Raw genomic sequence first — 23407 nt, 5'->3', positions numbered from 1 at the left:
ATTTCTCTCTTCAGGCGCTGCACGACACGATAAGTTCCTCTTGTGTTGTTTCAAAAGATCCCACCTACCAACACGACACCGTTAACCCCCGCTCCGACTTCAAGCCTTTTTAACATTAAGGTGCATGCATTTGCGCAAAATCGTAATTTTGTTAAAAGTAAATTTTAAGTCGAAAAACTGAAGAAATAATCCGGAATAATATCAATTATTTTCTGAAAATTTTGGAAAGACTTTGCAATAATCTGGTCAGTCACGTTTCATTGTGGTAATACGGTATAGATTTATTTATGTATCTTAACAGGCCAACAACGGCTTCATATTTCCAATGGAAATCTCCACAGGTAGGGTAAACCTGCTATTAAAGGCGCTGTTTGATTAGGAGAAATACGGTTCTGGCATCTCAGTGCGTCCCAAACGACTGAACGAATTGATGTGCTGTAAGCAGCTGATACGATTTCATCAGTTTATATGAGGAACCCCAGATCGAAGTGGAGTGAAACAACCCAACGAGATACAAGGCCGCTGCTGAGCAACCTTTAACGTCAGTCAGCCCGCCGGGTCACCCAACACAATAGTACAAAAGCGCCGGATCCTGACCCCAGTCAGTGGGAGCCAGTTTGGAAGTGGATGAGCTTTATAAGGAGGGACAGAAAGAACTTCTGAAGACAATAAAGTAACTTTTAAAAGAAAGTAAATTGTTTGAATTCCAAAACCAATCATGACGAAGATACTCAGAGCGTGCAACTTGTTCAAATCAATTAAACATGGCATTACAACCTGCAAGCTTGCCCAGCGACCAGTGTGGAGTTTGGAGAAATCAGGAGTCAGATTATACACCACCAAGGTAAATAGACTAAATCTGCGCATTAAAAATACATCGAGAAAATACGACTGTTAGTACGATATTTACTTCGTCCCCGACCAATTTGGAGTGAATGATAAGAACTAAAGTAACTTTTCTCGCCGTATTTTGAACGAATCTTTTCTGATATGCAAAACAAATCAAAACGATGCAATTAATTAGAATTAGTTTGGGAAACTCAGTTCCGCGAATAGGGGAGTGAGACGGCGACAAAGTGCAATGAACCGCGTGTTTGGCTTTGTGTTTATTTGCTTCCGTCCTAGAAGGGTGGAAGCGGCTGTGGCAGTTTAGCATTCCCTACCGTGAGAGCTCCGATCTCCCGGACCACTCCGCGCCGTGGGCGACGAGCTGGTCCGGAGCAGCGCAGGCGCAGACGCAGTTGCTTGCGGCTGGCGTGAGGAGCGGGGATCCTCGGCCGAGGCGATGGCGGGCTTTCGTTCACGAGGGCTGTCGCTCTCTGTTACCCGACGGCGGGTACCCGAGCATAGTATTTGTACAGTGTATATCCTTAGTTGGAGAATCTGTTCACCGCGCAAGCCAGGTGGCGTTTTTGGGCAGATATTTGAATGCCGTCCCTGAAGTACATCAGAGTAACACTCACTCTAATATCGTTAGCTTCCCTCTTCAAGGCTGTGTATGGAAACAAGTATAATTGAGCTGTGGCCACTTTCTGTTGTAAATCTGAAAGCTGTTGAGAGAATCCTCCACTGTCCCTATATTTCCAATTAATATGTTAACCACTTTTTAAAAAGTTTTTTTTTGCTGTGGGAAAAGCGTAGAACCCGACCTCGCGAATTGGCGACCTTCAGTAAAGTAGGCGAAGAGTTAGACCCAAAGCATTGATTGGATAGAGAGGAATACTATCGTAATTTATCAAAGTGCTGCCCTACGTTGATGGAGATGCGGATTCGATCCTGATCTCTGGTGCAACGTGGAGTGTGCACATTGTCATTAAAAAAGGATCTTATACGGGGGTATAGATACCACCAAACTAGACATGCCCAGGCATCATCCCTGATGAAGATGGCAAGAGTTTGTCATAGGAACATCGATTATAATCGATACCTGTATCCGGCTGGAAGCCCGAGAAGAGCTTATTCGTCATATTGTCATTATTTGTCGCTTCTTTATTTCCTGTCAGTCACCTTACGTACAGCCCAGGCTCACTTTATGGACACACAATCTATGTATATAAGCTATCATATGTATTTATATTTATTGTGTTCTTTATATTTTGTGTGTTTTTATTTGGTGCTGTTTTGGATCTGGAGTAACAATTATTTCATTCTCCTTTACGCTTATGTACAGGAAATGATATTAAGCAACCTTGAACTTTGTGTTGATTTCCTCTGGGTGCTCTGGTTTCTTTCCACATCCCAAAAATATGTAAGTTGATAGGTTACATGGTACTGTGAATTGCCCCTAGAGTGCAGGTGAGTGCTAGAATCCTGGGGAGTTGATGAAAATCTAGGAAGAATAAAACAGAATTAATGTAAATAGGTACTTGAATTTAGCACAGACTTTGCTTCCAAGCCCGCTCTGTGAATCCATGAAAAAGTGTGCAAGAATAGACCGCTCAGACCCTTGTGGCTGAACTAAAAACTGACACAATTTTGCTTCTCTATCCCCCTCCCCCACCCACCCATACCTCAAATATCCAGGTATCATTCACTTAGTTTCGAATGCAGCCTCTGCAATGTGATGATGATTTACTGAAATTGGTGAGGGAAAGGTGTTAACAAATTCGAAAGAGTGCAGAAAGGATTTACCAAGATGTTTCCTGCACTGGGGGCCAGGGGCCTGAGTCCTGACGAGAGATTGCATAGACCAGTACTCCTGGAGAGCAGGAGATTGAGGGGTGTTGGTGGCCATAAATCCATCTTTAAATGGGCATGATGAACCATACAAGGTGTAAGCTCAGAATGTGAAGACAAGTAAAGATTTTTTGCTTTACATTTCTTGGCATGTGGCATGCATGCCCAACCCCGATTTCTATTGAAAAGGTACAGTACCTAGAATATCTGTGGCCAAGAAACTACTCGTTAACTGCTGATGGTAGGCGCTCCAGGAATTGGGCACCACACACCAAATGCTGGCATTCCATAGTGTTAAAGTTTTCTTGCATCTCCTGACATTCTATATCACCTTAAATATCTGCACTTTTTTATGAACTTTAGAATGGTCTGTGATTTTAAACACTTGCATCAAATTTGTTTCAAAGAACTTCACCTTTTCATCTGTCTAGCTACTGTAGTTGAGTCCAGTGTCCCTTTGGACTCTAGACTTGTCCTTCATGTTCTTACCAGGATGTGGTGTTCAGATGTTTTGTGCAAGATGTTGGTGAGGCAGCATTTACAATATCGAGTACAGTTTTGGTTTAGAGGAACGTGAGCCAAATAGGGACAGGCTTGAATAAGTCTCAGCCTGAAACGTCGACTGTACCTCTTCCTAGAGATGCTGCCTGGCCTGCTGTGTCACCAGCAACTTTGATGTGTGTTGTAGGAACAGGCTTCGTGGGATTCTTGATTGGCGTGGACCTGTTAAGCTGGAGAAGTTGTTTCCGTGCTGTATGACTCTATGATTAAGGCTGACATGAGGCCCTCCATTAGTTGTGATCATCAATGTCTGTTACGTCCCAGCTGTCTATGTGATTTGCAAGCAGTACACAAGGTGCGATATGGAGAGCAAGCTGTTGCCCATGTAGCAGGCACCCCCTTTCCATGCAGCTGATGAAATCAAATGAATGGCAGAGACCAGTACTGTTCGGCACCACCGGCATCACAAGAGGTGCCAGTCAGTGATGAACTCACCGTAGGACTGCCTTAGGGACTCCAGCTCTGGATTTTTCCTCTGGGTTTACTCCCGAAGCCTTCCCCATGAGTGGATATAGCCACAAGGTAGTGGAGGTGTGAGATCAGAGTTTTCCTTCTAGATGAGCTGCTAACAACAGCTGTTGAGCCCCATGTGCCCAAAGCGATTGGTTTTAAAGCACCAATAACCTGCCTTTGGCCCTTCTTCTGTCAGTAGAATTGACTCTGCTGGGCCTAGTAGCCAAGTCACATGTAAAGACCAGGATCTGGACTCGGCTGTCAGAGGCTCTTTGAGACCCTTGCCATTGGGAGCATTTAGTAGGTAGTGGGAGTGTATCCCCACTACCACCCTTCCACCCTCCCCGCCCCCAGCTCAACAACACTGTGACCCAGGTTGACATAGCACTTCCGTAAATACAGCATAACATTCTTGCTTGGGTATTTCAGCTAACGTTGAGAAAGCCTGGGATTACATGTTGCTTTAACTTGTCTTGCCACTTCCTAAAGTGTCTCTGTAGACCCCAGTGGCCACATCATTAGTTACATCCTGTACCTAATAAGATGGCCACTGAGTGTATGCTCATGGTCTTCTGCTGATGTAGCCCATCCACTTCAAAGTTTGACATTTTGTGTATTCAGCGATGTTCTTCTCCACCCCGCTCTTGTAATGCTTGAGATACTGACACCTTATTCTTCTCATTAACAATGCATTTTTGCCCATAGAATTGCTGCTTACTGGATGATTTTTGTTTTTTTTGTGCACCATTCCTCGTAAACTCTAGAGACTGCTGTGCATAAAAATCCCAGAAGATCAGCTGGTTCTGAGATACTCAAACCACCCTGTCTGGCACCAACAATCATTCCACTGTCAAAGTCACTTAGATCATTTCTTCCCCATTCCGATGTTTAGTCTGAACAACAACTGAACCTCATGACCACGTCTGCATGCGTTTATGCACTGAGGTGCTGCCATATGATTTGCTGATTAGATATTTGCATTAAAAAGCAGGTGTATTTAAGAAAGTGGCCGCTGAATGTAGATGTTCCTTGCATGTTTCTTCCTTTAATTCATTTTCAGGATCTGCACATTGGTGAGAATTGCCCTTAAGAAGGTGGGGCTGAGTCATTCCCTTGAACGGCCAATTCTGGAAATACTCAGATTATTATGGACTTGTTTGCAGTTCCCAATCAGATTCTAACAAACCCCTTTAACCTTTCATACTGTGGTGCACAAAACACCACTTGTACTTATAGGATCCTTAATGAACTTTTGTCTAACCTGTGAATGCATTTCTTTTTAATTAGTCTTACTGATATAGAAAGTGGTTTAAGAAAAGATGTGGATTGGTCGGTCACTATTACACTGGGGTACAATACTGGTGGGGGTGTGTCTGTCATTGTATATCTTTGAGGTACAGTACTGAGGGGACGGGTCTGTTGCTGTGTAGCACTGGGGTACGGTACTGGTGGGGTTGGTCTGTCACTGTGTAATGGGTACAGTACTGGTGGGGATAGGTCTGTCATTGTGTAACACTGGAGATACAGTACTGGTGGGGATCGGTCTGTTACTGTATAACAACGGGTACAGTACTGGTGGGGATGGGCCTATCACTGTGTAAAACTGGGGTACAGTACTGATGGGAAAGTGTCTGCCACTGTATAATACTGGAGCCGTACTGGTTGGGAATTGTCTTTCGCTGCATAATACTAATTGGGGAATAGATTGCAACTGGTTCTAACTGCATATTACAAGAGTGCCTTCCATGATAGCTTGTGATATTCCTTGAGTTTATCCCATCCAAGCCAACAGGAAGTTCCTGTTGTTGGGACAGTTGGTTTAAGACAATAAAATATAGGAGCAGAATTAGGCCACTTGGCTCATTGAGTCTGCTCTGCCATTCAATCATGGCTGATCATTTTTTCCCCACCTCAAAACCACTCCCCGGCCTTCTCCCTGTAACTTTTGATGCCGTAGCCAATCAGGTACCTATCAATCTCTGCCTTAAGTGCACCCAACGACCTGGCCTCAACAGCTGCCTGTGGTAACAAACTCCACAACTTCACCCTCAGGCTGTAGAAATTTCTCCTCATCTCTGTTTTATATGGATGCTCCTCTATACTGAGGCTGTGCTCTTTTGTCATAGACTCCCCCACCATGGGAAACATTGTTTCCATATCTACTTTGTCTAGGCCTTTTAATATTTCCTTTTAAATGTTTCAATGAGATTCCCCCTCATCCAATGAAATTCCATGGAATGCTGACCCAGAGCTGTCAAATGTTCCTCACCCTTTAATTCCCAGAATCATCCTTGTGAATCTCCTCTGAATCCTCTCCAATGCCAGTACATCTTTTCTTAGATAAGAAGATCAAAACTGTTCTCAATACTCAAGGTGAGACCTCACCAGTGCCTTATAAAGCCTCAGCATCACATCCCTGCTCTTATCTTCTAGACCTCTTGAAATGAATGCTAAAATTTTATTTGCCTTCCTCACCACCAACTCAACCTGCAAGTTAACCTTTGGGGTATTCTGCACAAGGACTCCCAAGTCCCTTTGCATCTAATTTTTTTTGGATTTTCTCTCCATTTAGAAAATAGTCTGTACGTGTATTTCTTCTACCAAAGTGCATGACCATACATTTTCCAATATTTCATTTGCCACTTTCTTGTCCATTCTCCTAATCTGTCTAAGACCTTCTGCTGCTTTCCTGTTTCCTCAACACTATCTGCCCCTCCACCGATCTTTGCATCATCTGCAAACTTGGCAACAAAGCCATCTATTCCATCATGTAAATCATTGATATACAGTATAAAAAGAAATGGTTCCAACACCAACCCCTGCATAACACCACTAGTCACTTGCTGCCAAGCAGAAAAGGATTCTTTTGTTCCCACTCACTGCCTCCTACCAATCAGTCAATGCTCTAACCATGCTAGTAACTTTCCTGTAATATCATGGGCTCTTAACTTGGTAAGCAGCCTCATGTGTGGTACTCTGTCGAAGGTCTTCTGAAAATCCAAATATACAACATCCATTGCATCCCTCTCATCTATCCTCCTTGTAATTTCCTCAAAGAAATCCATCAGGTTCGTTAGGCAAGATTTTCCCTTAAGGAAAGCACACTGACTTTATCCTATCTTGCCCTGTGTCACCAAGTACTCCATAACCTCATCCTTAACAACTGACTCCATCACCTTCCTAACCACTGAGGTCAGACTAACTGGGAAAAAATGAGTAAGGTTCATTTCTGCTGCCTTCCTCTTTTCTTAAAGAGTGGAGTGACATTTGCAATTTTCCAGACCTCTGGAACCATGCCACAGTCCATTGTTTCATTACTGATGTCTTCACAATCTTTACTACTACCTCTTTCAGAACCCTCGGGTGTAGTTCATCTGATCTGTATGGCTTATGCACCTTTAGGCCTTCTAGCCTTTTGAGCACCTTCTCCCATATAATAGTAACTGCACTCACTTCTCTTCCCTGTCACCCTTCAAAACTTGGCCCACCACTCGTGTCTTCCATAGTGAAGAATGATGCAAAATACTCATTTAGTTCACCTGCCATCTTTTTGTCCTCTATTATTATTTCTCCAGCCTCAGTTTCTAGTGGTCCTATATCCACTCTCATCTCCTTTATTTTCATATACTTGAAAAACCTTTTTCTATCCACCTTAATATTGTGTGCTAGCTTGCTTTCATATTTCATCTTTTCCCTCCTAATGATTCTTTTAGTTGCTTTCTGTAGGTTTTTAAAAGCTTCCCAATCCTCTGTCTCCCCACTAATTTTTGCTTTGTTATATGCTCTCTCTTTTGCTTTTGCATTAGCTTTGACTTCCCTTGTCAGCCACAGTTGTACTATTTTGCCATTTGAGAATTTCTTTGTTTTTAGAATACATCTATCTTGCACCTCACTCATTTTTTCCCAAAACTCAAGCCATTGCTGCTCTGCTGTCATCCCTGCCAATATATCCTTCCAATTTACTTTGAGCAACTCCTCCTCCATACCACTGTAATCTCCTTTACTCCATTGAAATACTCTTATGTCATACTTTCTCCCTATCAAATTCCAAGTGGAACTCAATCAAATTGTGATCACTGACTCCTTAGGGTTCCTTTACGTTAAGCTCCCTATTCATCTCTGGTTCATTACATAACACTATTGATCCCCTAGTAGACTCAACAACAAACTGCTCTAAAAAGCCATCTTGTAGGCATTCAACAAATTCACACTTTTAAGATCCATTACCAACTCAACTTTCGCAGTCTATCTGCATGTTTAAAATCTCCCATGACTATCGTAACTTTGCCCTTCTGACATGCCTTTTCTATTTCCTGTTGTAATCTGTAGTCCACGTCCCAGCTATTCTTTGGAGGCCTGTATATAAATACCATCAGGGTCCTTTTACCCTTGTAGTTTGTTAACTCAAACCACAAAGATTCAACATCTTCTGATTCTATGTCACATCTTTTTAATGATTTGATGCCATTCTTTACCAGCAGAGCCACACCACCCCCTCTGCCTACCTTCCTATCCCTCCTATACAATGTGTAACCTTGGACATTCAGGTCCCATCTACAACCATCCTTCAGCCGCAATATCATACCTGATAATCTGTAAAAGGGCAACAAGATCATCCACTCATTTCTTGTACTCCTTGCATTCGGATATGACACTTTGAGTACTATATTTGCTACCTTTTTTGATTCTGCATCCCTAATGCACTGGTAATCACCCTTCTAGCTGCTGTTTTGCCCTATCATCTGCCTACCCTTCCTGACAGTCTGACTGCACACTACCTTTGCTTTTTCACCATCCCTTCTATCCTGAGTTCCTTCACTCCAGTTTCTATCCTCCTGCTAAATCATTTTAAACCCTCCTCAACAGCTCGAACAAACTTGCCCCTGAGATTATTGTTCCCCCTCGGGTTCTTCTGCAACCTGTCCCCTTTGTATAGATCATACCTTCCCCAGAAGATACCTTAATGATTCAAGAATCTGCAGCCCTGCCCCTTGCACCGACTTCTCAGCCAGCATTTATCTGCCAAATTACCCTGTTTCTACCCTCACTGGCGCTTGGCACAAGTAACAATCCAGAAATTACTACCCTGGAGGTCCTGCTTCTCAGCTTTCTGCCTAGCTCACTGAATTCTTTCTTCAGGATCTCTTTGCTTTTCCTTCCTATGTCATTGGTACCAATATGTACCAAGACATCTGGCTGCTCTCCCCCTGCCCCAAAATACTGTAGATGTGACTTGAGATGTCCCTGACCCTGGCATCTGAGAGGCAATATATATTCTGGGTGTCCCGTTCATGTCCACAGAATCTCCTCTCTGTTCCTCTGACTAATTGAGTCCCCTATCACTACCGCTCCTGTCTTTTCCCTCTTTCCCTTTTAGATCACGGACCCATGCTCAGTGCCAGTAACCTGGTCTCCATGGCATTCCCCTGGGAGGTCAAAACCCACAATAGTATCTAAAACAGTAGACTTATTATTGTGGGGAATGGCTACAGGGGTACTCTGCACTAACTGCCTATTCATTGTCCTATTTCTTCTCCTGACAGTCACCCAGCTACCTGCCTCCTACAACTTGGGGATGACTACTTCCCTGTAACTCTGATTGAAGATATCCCCACTCTCCCGTACAAGCTGGAGCTCTGCCAGCTGTTGTTTTAGATTCCTAACACAGTCTTCAAGGAGTTGGGCTTTATACAGATGTAGTTCTCTGGGAGACTCTGGGTCTCCCAGGGCTCCAACATCTGGCATGAAGAATACACAATCGCTCAGTACCCCTGACACAGTAAGAAAAATGGGAAACTGAACAGAAACTTACCCAGAGCAGACACCTCTTCTGAGCTGAATCCTCCTTTGCGCCAAAGCCAGACACTTCCACTCTCAGCACTGGCCCGCTCCCAACAATGGCCGCTCCACTTGTCCCTTCTGTACTTTAATTTACTCCCCTCTGCATTGCGCTCACAGCTGATTGGGTGGCTGGAATGACACCAAATGCCCGCGGAGGTCTCCTTTTAAATGATCGCCACTGACCTGCGAGGAATCTGCTCGCTGTGAGCTGCTCCTTCGGCTGATTGGGCCGCCAGAATATTCATGGAATTGAACTATAGCATAATCACATAAAACTACTGCTGTGAGGTGCTGTGGCCCATGGGGCAAAAATGAATTTTATCCATGTTTTTAGCTGCAACAGTGGTGTGCAGGAGAGCATCGCTGAATGCACAACATGTTAAACCTTGAAGTGGATGGGCTACAGCAGCAGAAGACCAAACCAGGTATGGCCCCTTATGAGTTACACTTCAACACCTAATAAAGTGGCCAGTGAGTGTATTTTTCTAGAGAAGGGGTTTTGATGGGAAGCCAGTATTCAGTGCCCTGCTACAGTTACCTTTTGGTGGTTTGCTGTTTCCTTGAGTTATTGGAGTCCGTGGTGATGGTAATGCCATATCGTTTGTAAGGGAGTTATTTTCCATAGGCCCAGGGAAAATGATGAATAAACAGAGACTAAGTGATTTTGGGTCAAGATAGTGTGTTCTCTTGAGGGAAGATTGCCTGCTGCCCTCATCTACCTAGAGGTGGGGGGGGGGGAGGTACAGATGAGTGTTACACATCGCACCACATTACACTTTGGTGATGTTGAACATTGTGACACTTTACACATAGGTGATAGGGCTGGTTTAATGTACTGAAACAATCAAATATCTGGCTCTCTCTGCAACTTCAAAGCCGGTAGCACTTGTATAGCCTTTCTGTCTGCATGCTTGTACAAACTAAAAAAATTAAAAGCTTTAATGGGGTGTTGGTTGTCATCTCCAGAGCAGAAACACCAAGAGTTAGGTGTTTTGTGCCACATGAAGCTTTACTCATCCAGTTTTTGGTACTGGGAAGTGTTGGAGATAGCTACAATGACTATTACCATAAAGGGACAGAAAATCAGTTCAGGAAGTGGATAAGTGATGGAATTCTCACTCAAATAGAAATGTAGGAATTGAAAATAGTATCGTCAGTAAGGATTTTGAAAAGGTATGTCACTCTTGATCAATCATTGGATTATTTGGCGAACTAACAAAGGATAGATAAAGGTCATGATGTAGATGTAATGTATTTGGATTTTTGAAAGGTCACTTGATAAGGCACTGCATTGACTTGTGACCAAGGTCAGAATGTGTTTAGTCAGGACAAATACCTGGATCGATAGTACTTTGGCTACCAAGCACAAAAGAATGTAGGAGAAACTCAAATATACAAAGGGGAGGATGAGGTGCTCTGCAAGGATTGGTACAAATTCACCTTTCGGAGTCTGGACTCTTGAATCTAATTTCACAATGTGAGGAGGTCAACAAGTTGGGCAATGTGATTAGTGAGGAATGTGTGTTGCTAGTATGGCACCTGATCCTGTCTTATCTCAGAAGCTAGCTGGACTTGGTCAGTGTTTGGATAGAAGTTTGCCCAGGAATGCCAGGCTTACAGAATTAAGAGAGGCTAGCCCTGAGTAGTGAACTGGTTCAATTCTTACAGATCTCTAAGCAAGAAATGGCAGAAAAATCACTTTGATGCAACTGTACCTCCACAGTGTTGTATTGAAAGGCATCAAACACACAAGACTGATAAGAAGGAATATTTACTAAAAAATGGGGGGATGAAGAGAAACTGGATGAGGCATTCATGGTGAACCTATGCACACATCAGAATCCTGAATTTAATATTATGGGAGCTTGATTAGGGGGCCCATAAGTCAGATGCTCATACCTTGGAGACCACTTGTAGTGTGCTAAATCACAGGAGGACATTATTAAACTTACGGCTTTGCTGTGTTCTACTAGTGAAATGTGACCACTTTGGTCAGCTACAAACTCTTTCTTTAAAGATAGTAGATGTACTTAACTGTCAGAGCAGCAGAGGATTCGGAAGTTATTGATGCATGCATACTACCAGAGCTGTAGGGCTAGGGGACTAGGCTCTTCTCACTAGGAGAAGTGGAGATGGGAGTGGTGTTGAGGGTGGCAGTCTTGGTCATTAAGAATGTTTTCATAGAGCAGCCACAAAGGAAGTACTTTTACTTATCTGAGAAATGATGTGCTGGCATTAGAGATGGTCCAGATGAGGCTCATGAGAATGATCCCAGGAGACTCTGCCACTGTACCAGATGACTGGAAAATTGCAAACGTTACTTCGCTATTTAAAAAGGGTGGGAGGCAAAGAAAGGAAACTATAGACCTGTCAGCGTGACATCAATGGTTAGGAAGTTGTTGGAATGGATTGATAGGGATGAGATTATGGAATACCTGGACGCACATGACAAGATGGGCCAAACCCAGCTTGGTTTCCTGAAAGGAAAATCCTGCCTGACTAACCTACTGCAATTTTTGAGGAATTTACAAGTAGATGCAGTAGATGTGGTGTACTTGGATTTTCAGAAGGCCTTTGACAAGGTGCCGCACATGAGGCTGCTTAGCAAGATAAGAGTCCATGGAATCACAGAGGAGTTATTAGCATGGGTAGAGTATTGGCTGACTGGCAGAAAACAGAGTGGGAATAAAGGGATCCTATTGTGTCTAGCTTCTGGTTACCAGTGGAGTTCCACAGGGGTTGGTGTTGGGACTGCTGCATTTTATGATGTATGTCAATGATTTGGACTATGGGATTAATGGATTTGTGACTAAATTTGCTGATGATACAAAGATAGGTGGAGGAGTGGGTAGTGTTGAGGAAACAAAGAGCCTGCAGAGAGATTTGGATAATTTAGGGGAATGGGCAAAGAAGTGGTAAATGAAGTACAATGTTGGAAAGTGTATGGTCATGCACTTTGGTGGAAGAAATAAACGGTCAGACTATTATTTAGATGGGGAGAGAATTCAAAATGCAGAGATGCAAAGGGACTTGGGAGTCCTTGTGCAGGATTCCTTAAAGGTTAACCTCCAGGTTAAATCAGTGGTGAAGAAGACCAATGCAATGTTGGCATTCATTTCTAGAGGTATAGAATATAAGAGCAGAGATGTGATGTTGAGGCTCTGCAAGGCACTCGTGAGACCACACTTGGAGTATTGCATGCAGTTTTGGGCTCCTTATTTTAGAAAGGGTATACTGACATTGGAGAGGATTCAGAGAAGATTCATGAGAATGATTCCAGGAATGAAAGGGTTTCCATATGAGGAACGTCTGGCAGCTCTTGGGCTGTATTCCCTGGAGTTCAGGAGAATGAGGGGGGATCTCGTAGAAATATTCCGAATGTTAAAAGGTCTGAACAGGTTAGATATGGCAAGGTTATTTCCCATGGTAGAGGAGCCTAGGACAAGAGGGTATGACTTCAGGATTGAAGGACATCCATTTAGAACAGAGATGTGGAGAAATTACTTTAGTCGGAGGGTGGTAAATCTATGGAATTTATTGCTATGAGCGACTTTGGAGGCCAAGTCATTGGGAGATGACTGACTAGTAAGGGCGCGAAAGGTTATGGGGAAAAGGCAGGAAAATAGGGTTGAGAGGGATAATAAATCAGCCATGGTGAAATGGTGCAACAGTTGCGACAGGCCAACTGGCCTTATTCTGCTCATATGTCTTATGGTCTTAGAACATAAGGCGAGGGAGGGTTCATAAATAAAATATCATGGCTAATTAACCTAATAGCATGTTCTGATGGAAACTTTTCCCAGAACATGGATAAACCTGGAAATGATTAGCAAAAAGAATGGTTGAAGAGGATAGTTTGGATCTACTTCAGGGGATGGTAGATAATCTACATGGGGAAAAGTGGATAAAAAGGCATTTTATTCTGGTGAGTTAGAGTAGAATGGAGGAATTTGAATGCATTGTAAACTAGCATGAGCTTGGCTGCATGGCTTGTTTCTGTGTCTTGGGGGCAATGGAAGTCTGATAGAGTGAAACGTAGGACAACTTGTGGAGACTAGGTGAGGATATCTGTGTGAAAGGGGTATTGATTGAATTGATGAAAGAGGAAAATGGAAACAAAATGTTGGGGACACACTACAAGTTAAGAACTGGAAAAAGTTGAGTGAGTAGAATTTTTTCAGATGAAGGAAGCTGAAATGAATGTGTAGAACCTGATGTGGACGTGTCACAGAGCATAGAAACAGACCTTTGACTCTTCATTCTCCTAAACTCCAATGAAAGAAATCCCAACTTGCTCAACCCCTTTACATAACTCCGTTCCCTCGAGTCCTGGCAACATGCTCGTCAGTCTCCTCTGCATACCTTCCAGCTTACTGGCATACTTCCTATGGAATGGTGTCCAGGACTAGGGGTCAGATACATGGGCTATTATGAAAGGAATTTTCATCCTACCGCAGCAGCTGTGAAATTAAAATGAGAGTATATGGAACTTTCTTTCTGGGAGAGTTGTTGAGAATGTTAGGAGAATAAAACAATGGGGTTAATGTAGGATTGGTGGAAATGGGTGACTGATGGTTATCATAGTCATAATGTGTGGACTCGGGCTGTTCAGACTAACTGGTCCTTGCTGACCAACTTTCCCAATCTAAACGAATCCTATTAGCCCATATTTGGCCCATATCCTTCCAAACCTTCCTATCCATGTATCTGTCTGGCAGCTCATTCCATATATCAACCACCCTTGAGTGGAAAAAGTTATCCCTTATGTTCCTATTAAATCTCTCACCTCTTTCGTCTCGTCATAAACCCATGCCCTCTAGTTCTTGATTCCCCAACCCTAGGAAAAAGGCTGTGTGCACTAACCTTTCTATTTATCACCCCTCATGATTTTATACACCTTTAAATGTCACCTCTTCGTCTCCTACGTTCAATGAATACAGTCCCAATCTGTTCTACCTCTTTTCATAACTCAGTCTCTCAAATCCTGGCAAAAATATAAGCAACACACATCAAAGTTGCTGGTGAACTCAGCAGGCCAGGCAGCATCTCTAGGAAGAAGTACAGTCGCTGTTTCGGGCTGAGACCCTTTGTCAGGACTAACTGAAGGAAGAGCTAGTAAGAGATTTTATAAAATATAATTCTGCTCTGCACCCTTTGCAACTTCATGTAGCAGGGTGACCAAAACTGAATATAGAATTGGGCTGAAAGGCCTTTCTTTCTGCTCTTTTTCTCTATGGATCTAAAAACAAGTATTGTAAACACAAGAAATTCTGCAGATGCTGGAAATCCACAATAACACACACAGAATGCAGGGGGAGCTCAGCAGGTCAGGCAGCATCAATGGAGATGTTTTGGGCTGAGACCCTTTATCAGGACCCTGAAACTGTGACTCGATCGATGCTGCTTGACCTGCTGAATTCCTCCAACTTTTTATGTCTTGGTAATGTACCTCACATGCACAAATATTACTCTTGTGGCAAAAAAAACCACCTTGACCTCCATTGCCCCATGGAATGACATCTGCTATCCTTCCCTGATATGGTCTAAATGTGATTCCAGACCCAACATTGAAGTCATTTGGATTTTAACTACATCCTCTGTTCAGGGATCAATCGCAAATAGAAAGTAAATGCTGACATACCTACATTATGTGAATAAATTAATAAAAACTTAAAACCCTAATATATAGGAGCAGAATTAGGCCATTCAACCTGTCAGGTCTGCTCTACCATTCCATCATGGCTGATGTATTATCTAGTTCAACCCCATTCCTCTGCCTTCTCCCCATAACCTTTGACGACCTTACTGATGAAGAATCTATCAACCTCTGCTTCAAATATACCCAATGACTTGGCCTCCACAGCCGTCTGTGGCAACAAATTCCACAGAGTTACGGCCCTGTGGCTAATGGAATTCCTCCTCATCTCTGTTCTAATGGGAGGACCTTGTATCCTGAGGTTGTTCTCTCTTGTCATAGACTCTTCCACTATTAGAAACATCCACACCCACACCACCCACTGAGAAACTGGTGGTAATAGTTTACAAGGCACAAGTATGGCCTGAGTTGTGACTCATTTTCCAGTTTGGGTGCCTGTAGTGCTGCTTCAATCTTCTCTTGTGACTTACGTAAGCCAGATTTGTGTATGGCATATCCACAATGAGATTTCATTCTTGAAAAACTCACATTTCTCTCTTTGTGCTCAGACCATACTCATTCAGCCTGGTAAGCACTTTACAAAGATTCTGGAGGTGCTTTTCATCATTTTAGCTAGTTACAATGATGTCATTATGGTAACATTGTGTTCCTGGGATATCTTGGAGCACTTGGTCCATTGCTCTTTGCCAAATTGCTGGAGCTGATGCGATGCCAAAGATGAGACAATTATACTGGAACAGTCCCTTGTGAGTGTTGATTGTGAGGAATTTCCTGCCTGACCTCCCAATCTCCACTTGCATATAGGCTTGTAACAAGTCAATCTTTGAAAACCCTGCTTGCCAAAGATGCAAAAATATCTTCTATTTGTGTCAGGAGATACTGCACATTTCTTAGCACCTGGTTGATGCTCACCTTGAAATCCCCAAATTTGTGAATGGCTCTGGCCTTTCCTTTCTTGATCACCAGGACAATGGGCATAGCCCAATCCCTCCACTCAACCTTGAAGAGAAATCCAGATGCCTCCAAATTCTGAAGCTCAGCATCCATTTTAGGACGTGGTACTGGACGTGCTTTATGGAATCTTGGTGTTGCTGTTTCATCCAGTTCAATTCTGGCCTTCATGCCTTTGAGTTGACCAATCCCCTTCTCAAACACCTTCTTATTAGCATCAAGTAGCTGTGTCAGTCTCTGGTTAGTGCTACCATTTGGGCTGCAGTTGCCTATTGATGTAACACTAAGAGCTTTCAGTGCCAGTTTGGTTGCATTTTTCTTAACCATTCACTCCTGAGAAGTGCTAGCCCACCATTTTTCGAAACATAAAGCTGTACCTGTTGTGTTTGGCCTCCATATGTCACATTTACTTTCAGTTTGCCTTTGGGAGACATTTTTTCATTTGTGTAAGTCTTTAGCATCACTGAAGTCTTCTCTGATGGTATCTTAGAAAACAGTCTGTGTAGTCAGCCTCTGGAGTTATGGATAAAGTTGACCCTGTATCCAGCTTCACTTTCTGTTTTACACCAGACACATCTATTGTGATCCAGATGATTTTGTTATCTCCTTCAGTCATACTATGCAGTTCTCGGCATGACAGTTCACCTTTGTCTGTCTCTATGTTGTCTGATTCTGATTTACATTCGATAACTTTATGCATTTGCTTATTTTTGTGTTTGAGACTTTTTACTTGTTTAGGCTTTTTGTCTGTCTTGTGCACTCTCAATGATCTTGTCTGTAACACTTTTTCAGACTTTTTCTTTGACCAACAGTCATTTGCGTCACAAGATATTTTGCCGCATCAATAACATTTTTGGCTTTTTGCACCATTCAGGGACTTCTGTGCATTTCACATTCTAACCTCCTTTTCTGTGGTTCTGCTGCATCTTTTGCTGCAGCCTCTAATGATATTGCAATAGTCAATACTCATTCTAAGGTTAAGTCTCTTTCAGATAGTAGCCCTTCTGAGTTCTTTGAGTATACATGCCATACACAAGCCTGTTCCTTAATGCATCAGAAAGTCCGTCCCTAAAGTCACAATACTGAGAAAGTTTGCGCATTTCTGCAATGTATTCGGAAATGTCTTCATCTTTTGACGGTTCCTTTTGTAAAATCTAAATCTCTCAGCTATTACTAGCAGTTTAGGACTAAATGATTTTACAAAATGATTTTGTAAAATTGTAACAATTTTATTGAACGACATGCATAGACAACAGATCAATATCAATATACATATGGAGCTTGGAGTGTTCCATGTAGATGTGCTCAATGTTGGGGAGGGCTTTACTCTTGATGGACTGGGCCATATCCGCTCATTTTTGTTGGGTTTTCCATTCAAGGGCATTTGTGTTTCCATACCGGTCTGTGATGCAACTCTCCACCACACGTCTATAGAAGTTTGTCTAAGTTTTAGATGTCATGCTGAATCTTTGCAAACTTCTGAGGACCCTCATACCCTCAGATGCAATCACAGTTTCATGGCAATGGGAATAAAATCTCCTAACTCCATATTCTCGTGTGGCAATGGGCATGATTGTTACTGGGTTTTATTATTCTGGGGCAGGTGAAAAAGCAACTGAGAACCTGAAAGATTACCATTTAGTGTTTACGGTTTGTTGAAACATGGAATGACAAATGTGTAAGATTGTGTCCTGGCTTTGCTATTTCAGCGGTCAAGGAGGTAGCTCGTGTGCGCAAAATAATCTTGTGGATTTCGTTGAACTTGCAGGAGAAATGACTGAACACACTGCAGCTGAGATAACATGAATAAACATACAATAACTAAAGTAAGGTTGTGACAATGTCACCTGATAACAAAAATTTCAGTGACCTACTCAGACTTGTAAAGGAAACCGTGTGGAGGAAAGAAATGACAGTATTTTGGATCCTTCTCTCAAAAAAAAACGTATTCTGGCAGAGGAAAGCATTTGAGTTAGAATTTCCAGATATTTTAATTAATTTAGTGTTGGCATGAATTGATTTGAGTATATGATTAAAAATGTTAGATTGTCCAATGACTATTAATGTCTTTGATGGGATTCATGTCCTTCAGGCTTCAAATTCTTGAAGTCCTTTTTCTTGTCAGAGTGCCAAACTGAAAGAATATTTGAAGATCAATGTACTGAACTCTACTTGGACTTACCCTTGCAGCCAAGATACCTTATCTTACTGCAGTAACTAGAAAGTAGTTAGACAATATCATGAACAATCAGAAAGAAGCTGGCCACAATGTTTTAATGGTTCCATTTAATATTAGAGAATGTATACAGTATACAACCTGAAATTCTTATTCTCCGCAGACATCCATGAAAAACAGAAGAGTGAACCCCAAAGAATGAATGGCAGTAAAACCGGAGAACCTCAAAGCCCCCTCTTTCCCCCATCCCAAACACAAGCAGCAGCAAAGAAATACCCCTCCCCCACTTATTTCAGCAGAAAGCATCAACACCTACCAAGTGAGCAATTGCAAAGTCCCCAAAGAGAGACCATGGTCTGCAGTGCAACAAAAACTCAGGACCTCACCATGAAGGCGCACATGTCTTCTAGGCCGCATCCTTGGGATATCGAACCATAGCCAGCTGGTGAGCACCAGACTGGGAACCATCACTGTAAAGAACTGGAGTTTAGGTAGATAGATACAAAGGAAATCACAGTGTCACAGTAGCATTACAAGTGCAGGGATATAAATATTAGAAGATATTAGCTTGTACTCGTTGGAATTTAGAAGATTGAGGGGGGGATCTGATTGAAACATATAAGATCCTAAAGGGATTGGACAGGCTAGATGCAGGAAGATTGTTCCCGATGTTGGGGAAGTCCAGCACGAGGGGTCACAGTTTGAGGATAGAGGGGAAGCCTTTTAGGACCGAGATTAGGAAAAACTTCTTCACACAGAGAGTGGTGAATCTGTGGAATTCTCTGCCACAGGAAACAGTTGAGGCCAGTTCATTGGCTATATTTAAGAGGGAGTTAGATATGGCCCTTGTGGCTACGGGGGTCAGGGGGTATGGAGGGAAGGCTGGGGCGGTGTTCTGAGTTGGATGATCAGCCATGATCATAATAAATGGCGGTGCAGGCTCAAAGGGCCGAATGGCCTACTCCTGCACCTATTTTCTATGTTTCTATGTATATTTGGAATGAGTTCCCAGAAACAGCAGTTGAGGCAGGCATATTAGCAACAACTGAAAGCCATATGGATAGGAGAGGTTTAGAGGGCTATATGCTGAAGGCAGGCAAGTGGGACTAGCTCCCTGAACAACACAGTTGGCATAGGCATGTTGAGCCCAAGTGCATTATAGACTGTTTTCTAAATAGAGAGAACATTCAAAAATCTGAGGTGCAAAGGGACTTGGGAATCCTCATGCAGGATTCCCTGAAGGTTTATTTGCACGTTGAATCGGTGGTGAGGAAGGCAAATGCAATGTTAGCATTCATTTTGAGAGGACTAGAGTATAAAAGCAAGGAAGTAACGCTGGGGCTTCACAAGGCATTGGTCAGACCACACTTGGAGTATCGTGGGCAGTTTGGGCTCCTTATCTAAGAAAAGATGTGCTGACATTTGAGAGGTTTCAGAGGAGATTCATGAAATTGATTCTGGGATTGAAAGGCTTATCATATGAGGAGCGTTTGATGGCTGTGGCCCTGTACTCACTGGAATTCAGAAGAATGTTGGTGGGGGAGTGGTGGGATCTCATTGAAACCCATTGAACGTTGAAGGCCTTGATAGAGTGTATGTGGAGAGGATGTTTCTTGTGATGGTGGCAGAGTTTAAGACCAGAAGAGACAGCCTCAGAATGGTGAGACGTCCATTTAGAATGGAGATGAGGAGGAATTTATTTACCCAGAGAGCGGTGAACTGCTACAGATGGCTGTGGAGGCCAAGTTGATAGATTCTTGATTGGTTACGGCATTAAGGGATACAGGGAAAAGGCATGAAATTAGGGTTGAGAAGGAAATGGATCAGCCATGATGAAATGGTAGAGCAGACTTGATGGGCCAAATGGCCTGATCCTGCTCCAATATCTTGTCCTCTAACTTTATGACTCTGACACAGTCAAATATTTGTGGGAATTTAAAATTCAAAAGTTCAAAGTATGCACATATTGGTCACCATATGCAACCTTTTTTTTTAAGGACATTCATGGTAAATGCAATGACGCACAATAGAATTAATGGAATACTGTACACAAGATTGACAAGCAATCAATGTGTAGAAGACACAAACTGTCCAAATACAAAAAGAGAATAATAATAACAGTAATAATAAGCAATAAATATCAAGAAAATGAGATGACGAATCCTTGAAAGTGAGTCCATAGGCTACGAGAACAGCTCAGTGTTGGGGTGAGTGAAGTTGAGTGAAGCTATCCACTCTGCTTCAAGAGCCTGATGGTTGAGGGGTAATAACTTTTTCTGAACCTAGTTGTGTGGTTCCTGAGGCCCCTGTACCACATTCTTGATGGTGGCAGTGAGAAGGGAGCATGGCCTGGATGGTGGGGGTCCTTGATGATGGATGCTGTTTTCCTGCAACAGCGCTCCGTGTAGATGTGCTCAATGGTGGGGAGGGCTTTACCAGTGATGGACTGGGACAAATCCACTACTTGTTGTAGGATTTTCTATTCAAGGATATTGGTGTTTCCATAACCAGGTGGTGATGCAACCAGTCAATGTACTCTCCATTGCACATCTATAAAAGTTTGTCAAAGTTTTAGATGACATTCTAAAACTACACAAACTTCTAAGAAAGTAGAGGCACTGCAGTGCTTTCTTTGTAACGGCACTGATGTGCTGGGCCCATAAAATAGTAAAACTGAGGATTTTAAAGTTGCTGACCCTTGCCACCTCTGATCCCCCGATGAGAATTGGCTCATGGACCTCGGTGACTGTGTCTGTCTGTCTCAGCCATGAAGAGTCTCTGCAAGAAACATCGACTGTTTATTCCTCTCCATAGGTGCTGCCTGACCTGCTGAGCTCCCCCAGCATTTTTAATCGGTTGTTTTAGATTTCCAGCATCTGCAGAACCGCTTATGTTGTGAGTGTTGCTTTGACCCCAGCATCTGCAGATTATTTTGTGTTTACGAACCGCTTTTGTTTTTCTGTCTCTCTCATTTGCGTTGTGCAGAATGAGCAGGGATATTAACATATGTATCTGACAATTTATAAGCTTTGACCATTGTCACAAGGGTAGAGTGTCTTTTCCTTTTTGCAGTGCTGTTAGTGGAACTTGCTGAGCACCACATTGATGTTATGATCCCTACAGTTTGGCAGTGGAAGCACTTTAGAAATACTTTGCAGGCTGTTTAGCACATGCACTTTGTGAGACAATGAAGAGGGTGGTGGAACTACTGTGATGTGCTGTTCTGGTTCTGAATCAGCACAATGAGCAGCCCAGAATAAATTTGTTACCAGGGTAGGGAGGGTGAAACTAGCAACCAGCTTTTCAGGTAATGAACTGATTGGATGGTGAGGTGAATATCCCTCCCACTAAACTCCCCCCAGCAATTTAGCCCTGCAGGTGGCTCATGTGCTACACCTACCTGTACACCTCCTCCCTCACCTCCACTCAGGACCCAAACAGTCCTTCCAGCTGAGGTAACACTTCGATTGTGAATCTGCAGGGGTCGTCTATTGTGTCTGGTGCTTCCGATGCGGTTCCCTGCGGATTGCTGGGACCCATCGTAAATTGGGGGACCACTTCGTTGAGCACCTCTGCTCCATCCACCACTAACGGGACTTCCTGGTGACCAAACATTTAAATTCTGATTCCCATTCCCATTCTGACATGTCGGTCCATGTGCCAAGATGAGGCCACCCTCAGGGTGAGGAGCAACACCTCATATTTGTCTTATATTCCAACAGGACAAAGTTGAAAATTAAATGTAAATTTATTATGACATTACATACAGTATATGTCATCATATACTACCTTGAGATTCATTTGCTTGCAGGCATTCACAATACAATAAGAAATACAATTTAAGTCTTGCGAGACCATGGATCTGTGCCTGGAAAGTCTTCACTCTCCAAGGTGCAGGCCTGGGCAAGGTTGTATGTAAGACCAGCAGTTGCCCATGCTGCATGTCTCCCCTCTCCACGACACCAATGTTGTCCAAGGGAAAGACATTAGGACCCATACAGCTTGGCATCAGTGTTGTCGCAGAGCAATGTGTGATTAAGTGCCTTGCTCAAGAACACAACAGGTTCCCTCGACTGGGGCTCGAACTCACGACCTTCAGGTCGCTAGTCCAATGCCTTAACCACTTGGCCACGTGCCCAAGAAATACAATAGAATCAATAAAAACCTACACAGGCTGGCAAACAATCGATGTGCTAAAGAAGACAAACTGTGAAAGTACAAAAAAAGGCAAATAATAAATAAATAAACTATTACTAAATAAAGAATACTGAGAACATGAACAGTAGTGTCCTTGAAAGTGAGACCATAGGTTGTGGAATGAGCTGAGAGCTGGTGTGAGTGAAGTTACCAGTGCTGGTTCAGGACTGTATGGTTGAAGGGTAATAATTATTCCTGAACTTAGTGATGTGGGACTTAAGGCACCTGTGCTTATTTTCCTGATGGCAGCAGTGAGAAGAAATAATAGCCTGGATGATGAGGGTCCTCGATGATGGATGCTGCTTTCTAGTGGCAGTGTTCCTTGTAAATGTTGTCAATAGTGGGGAGGCTTTTCCTGTGACGGTCTGGGCTGTATCCATTATTTTTTTGGAGCAGGAAGGGGTTTCTTGACCCTATTCTGTTATTTAGTAAGATCAAGACTGATCTGATTGTAACCTCTGGTTCAATAATAGACTACATCAGGATTGTATGGTGAATACACTGGTTCTTTCGTTATTGACTTATAACTAAATTGGTTGTTTTTATTTGCAGTTTGTCTTTTGCACATTGGTTGTCTGTCAGCCTTTGTGTACTTTTGTGTACTTTTTCATTATATTCTATTGTACAGGTTTCCCCCGCCATCTGAAGGTAGAGCGTTCCTATGAAATGGTTCGTAAGCCGAAATGTCGTAAAGTGAAGAAGCAATTACCATTTATTTATATGGGAAAATTTTGTGAGCGTTCGCAGACCCAAAAATAACCTACCAAATCATGCCAAATAACACACAAAACCTAAAATAACAGTAACATATAGTAAAAGCAGGAATGATATGATAAATACACAGCCTATATGAAGTAGAAATACTTCTCTACAACGATTGCCTGCACAGATCTCCG

At 42.8% G+C, this 23407-nt stretch overlaps 1 protein-coding gene across 1 annotated transcript in view; it reads left to right on the top strand.

Annotated features, from left to right (window-relative positions):
* Positions 1 to 482: 482 nt before the first annotated feature.
* The window catches only part of cps1 (carbamoyl-phosphate synthase 1, mitochondrial), a 191616-nt gene continuing 168691 nt past the window's right edge, over positions 483 to 23407 (top strand). Inside the window, exon 1 of the mRNA XM_072261156.1 lies at positions 483 to 844. Coding sequence (XP_072117257.1) covers positions 719 to 844 — 126 coding nt within the window. The 5' untranslated portion in view covers positions 483 to 718. The remainder of the gene's footprint in view (positions 845 to 23407) is intronic.

The sequence above is a fragment of the Mobula birostris genome, chromosome 6 (assembly GCF_030028105.1).
Source record: "Mobula birostris isolate sMobBir1 chromosome 6, sMobBir1.hap1, whole genome shotgun sequence".
NCBI lineage: Eukaryota > Metazoa > Chordata > Chondrichthyes > Myliobatiformes > Myliobatidae > Mobula > Mobula birostris.
Note: the sequence above shows the minus strand (reverse complement) of the source record. Positions and strands in the feature narration are given on the sequence as shown.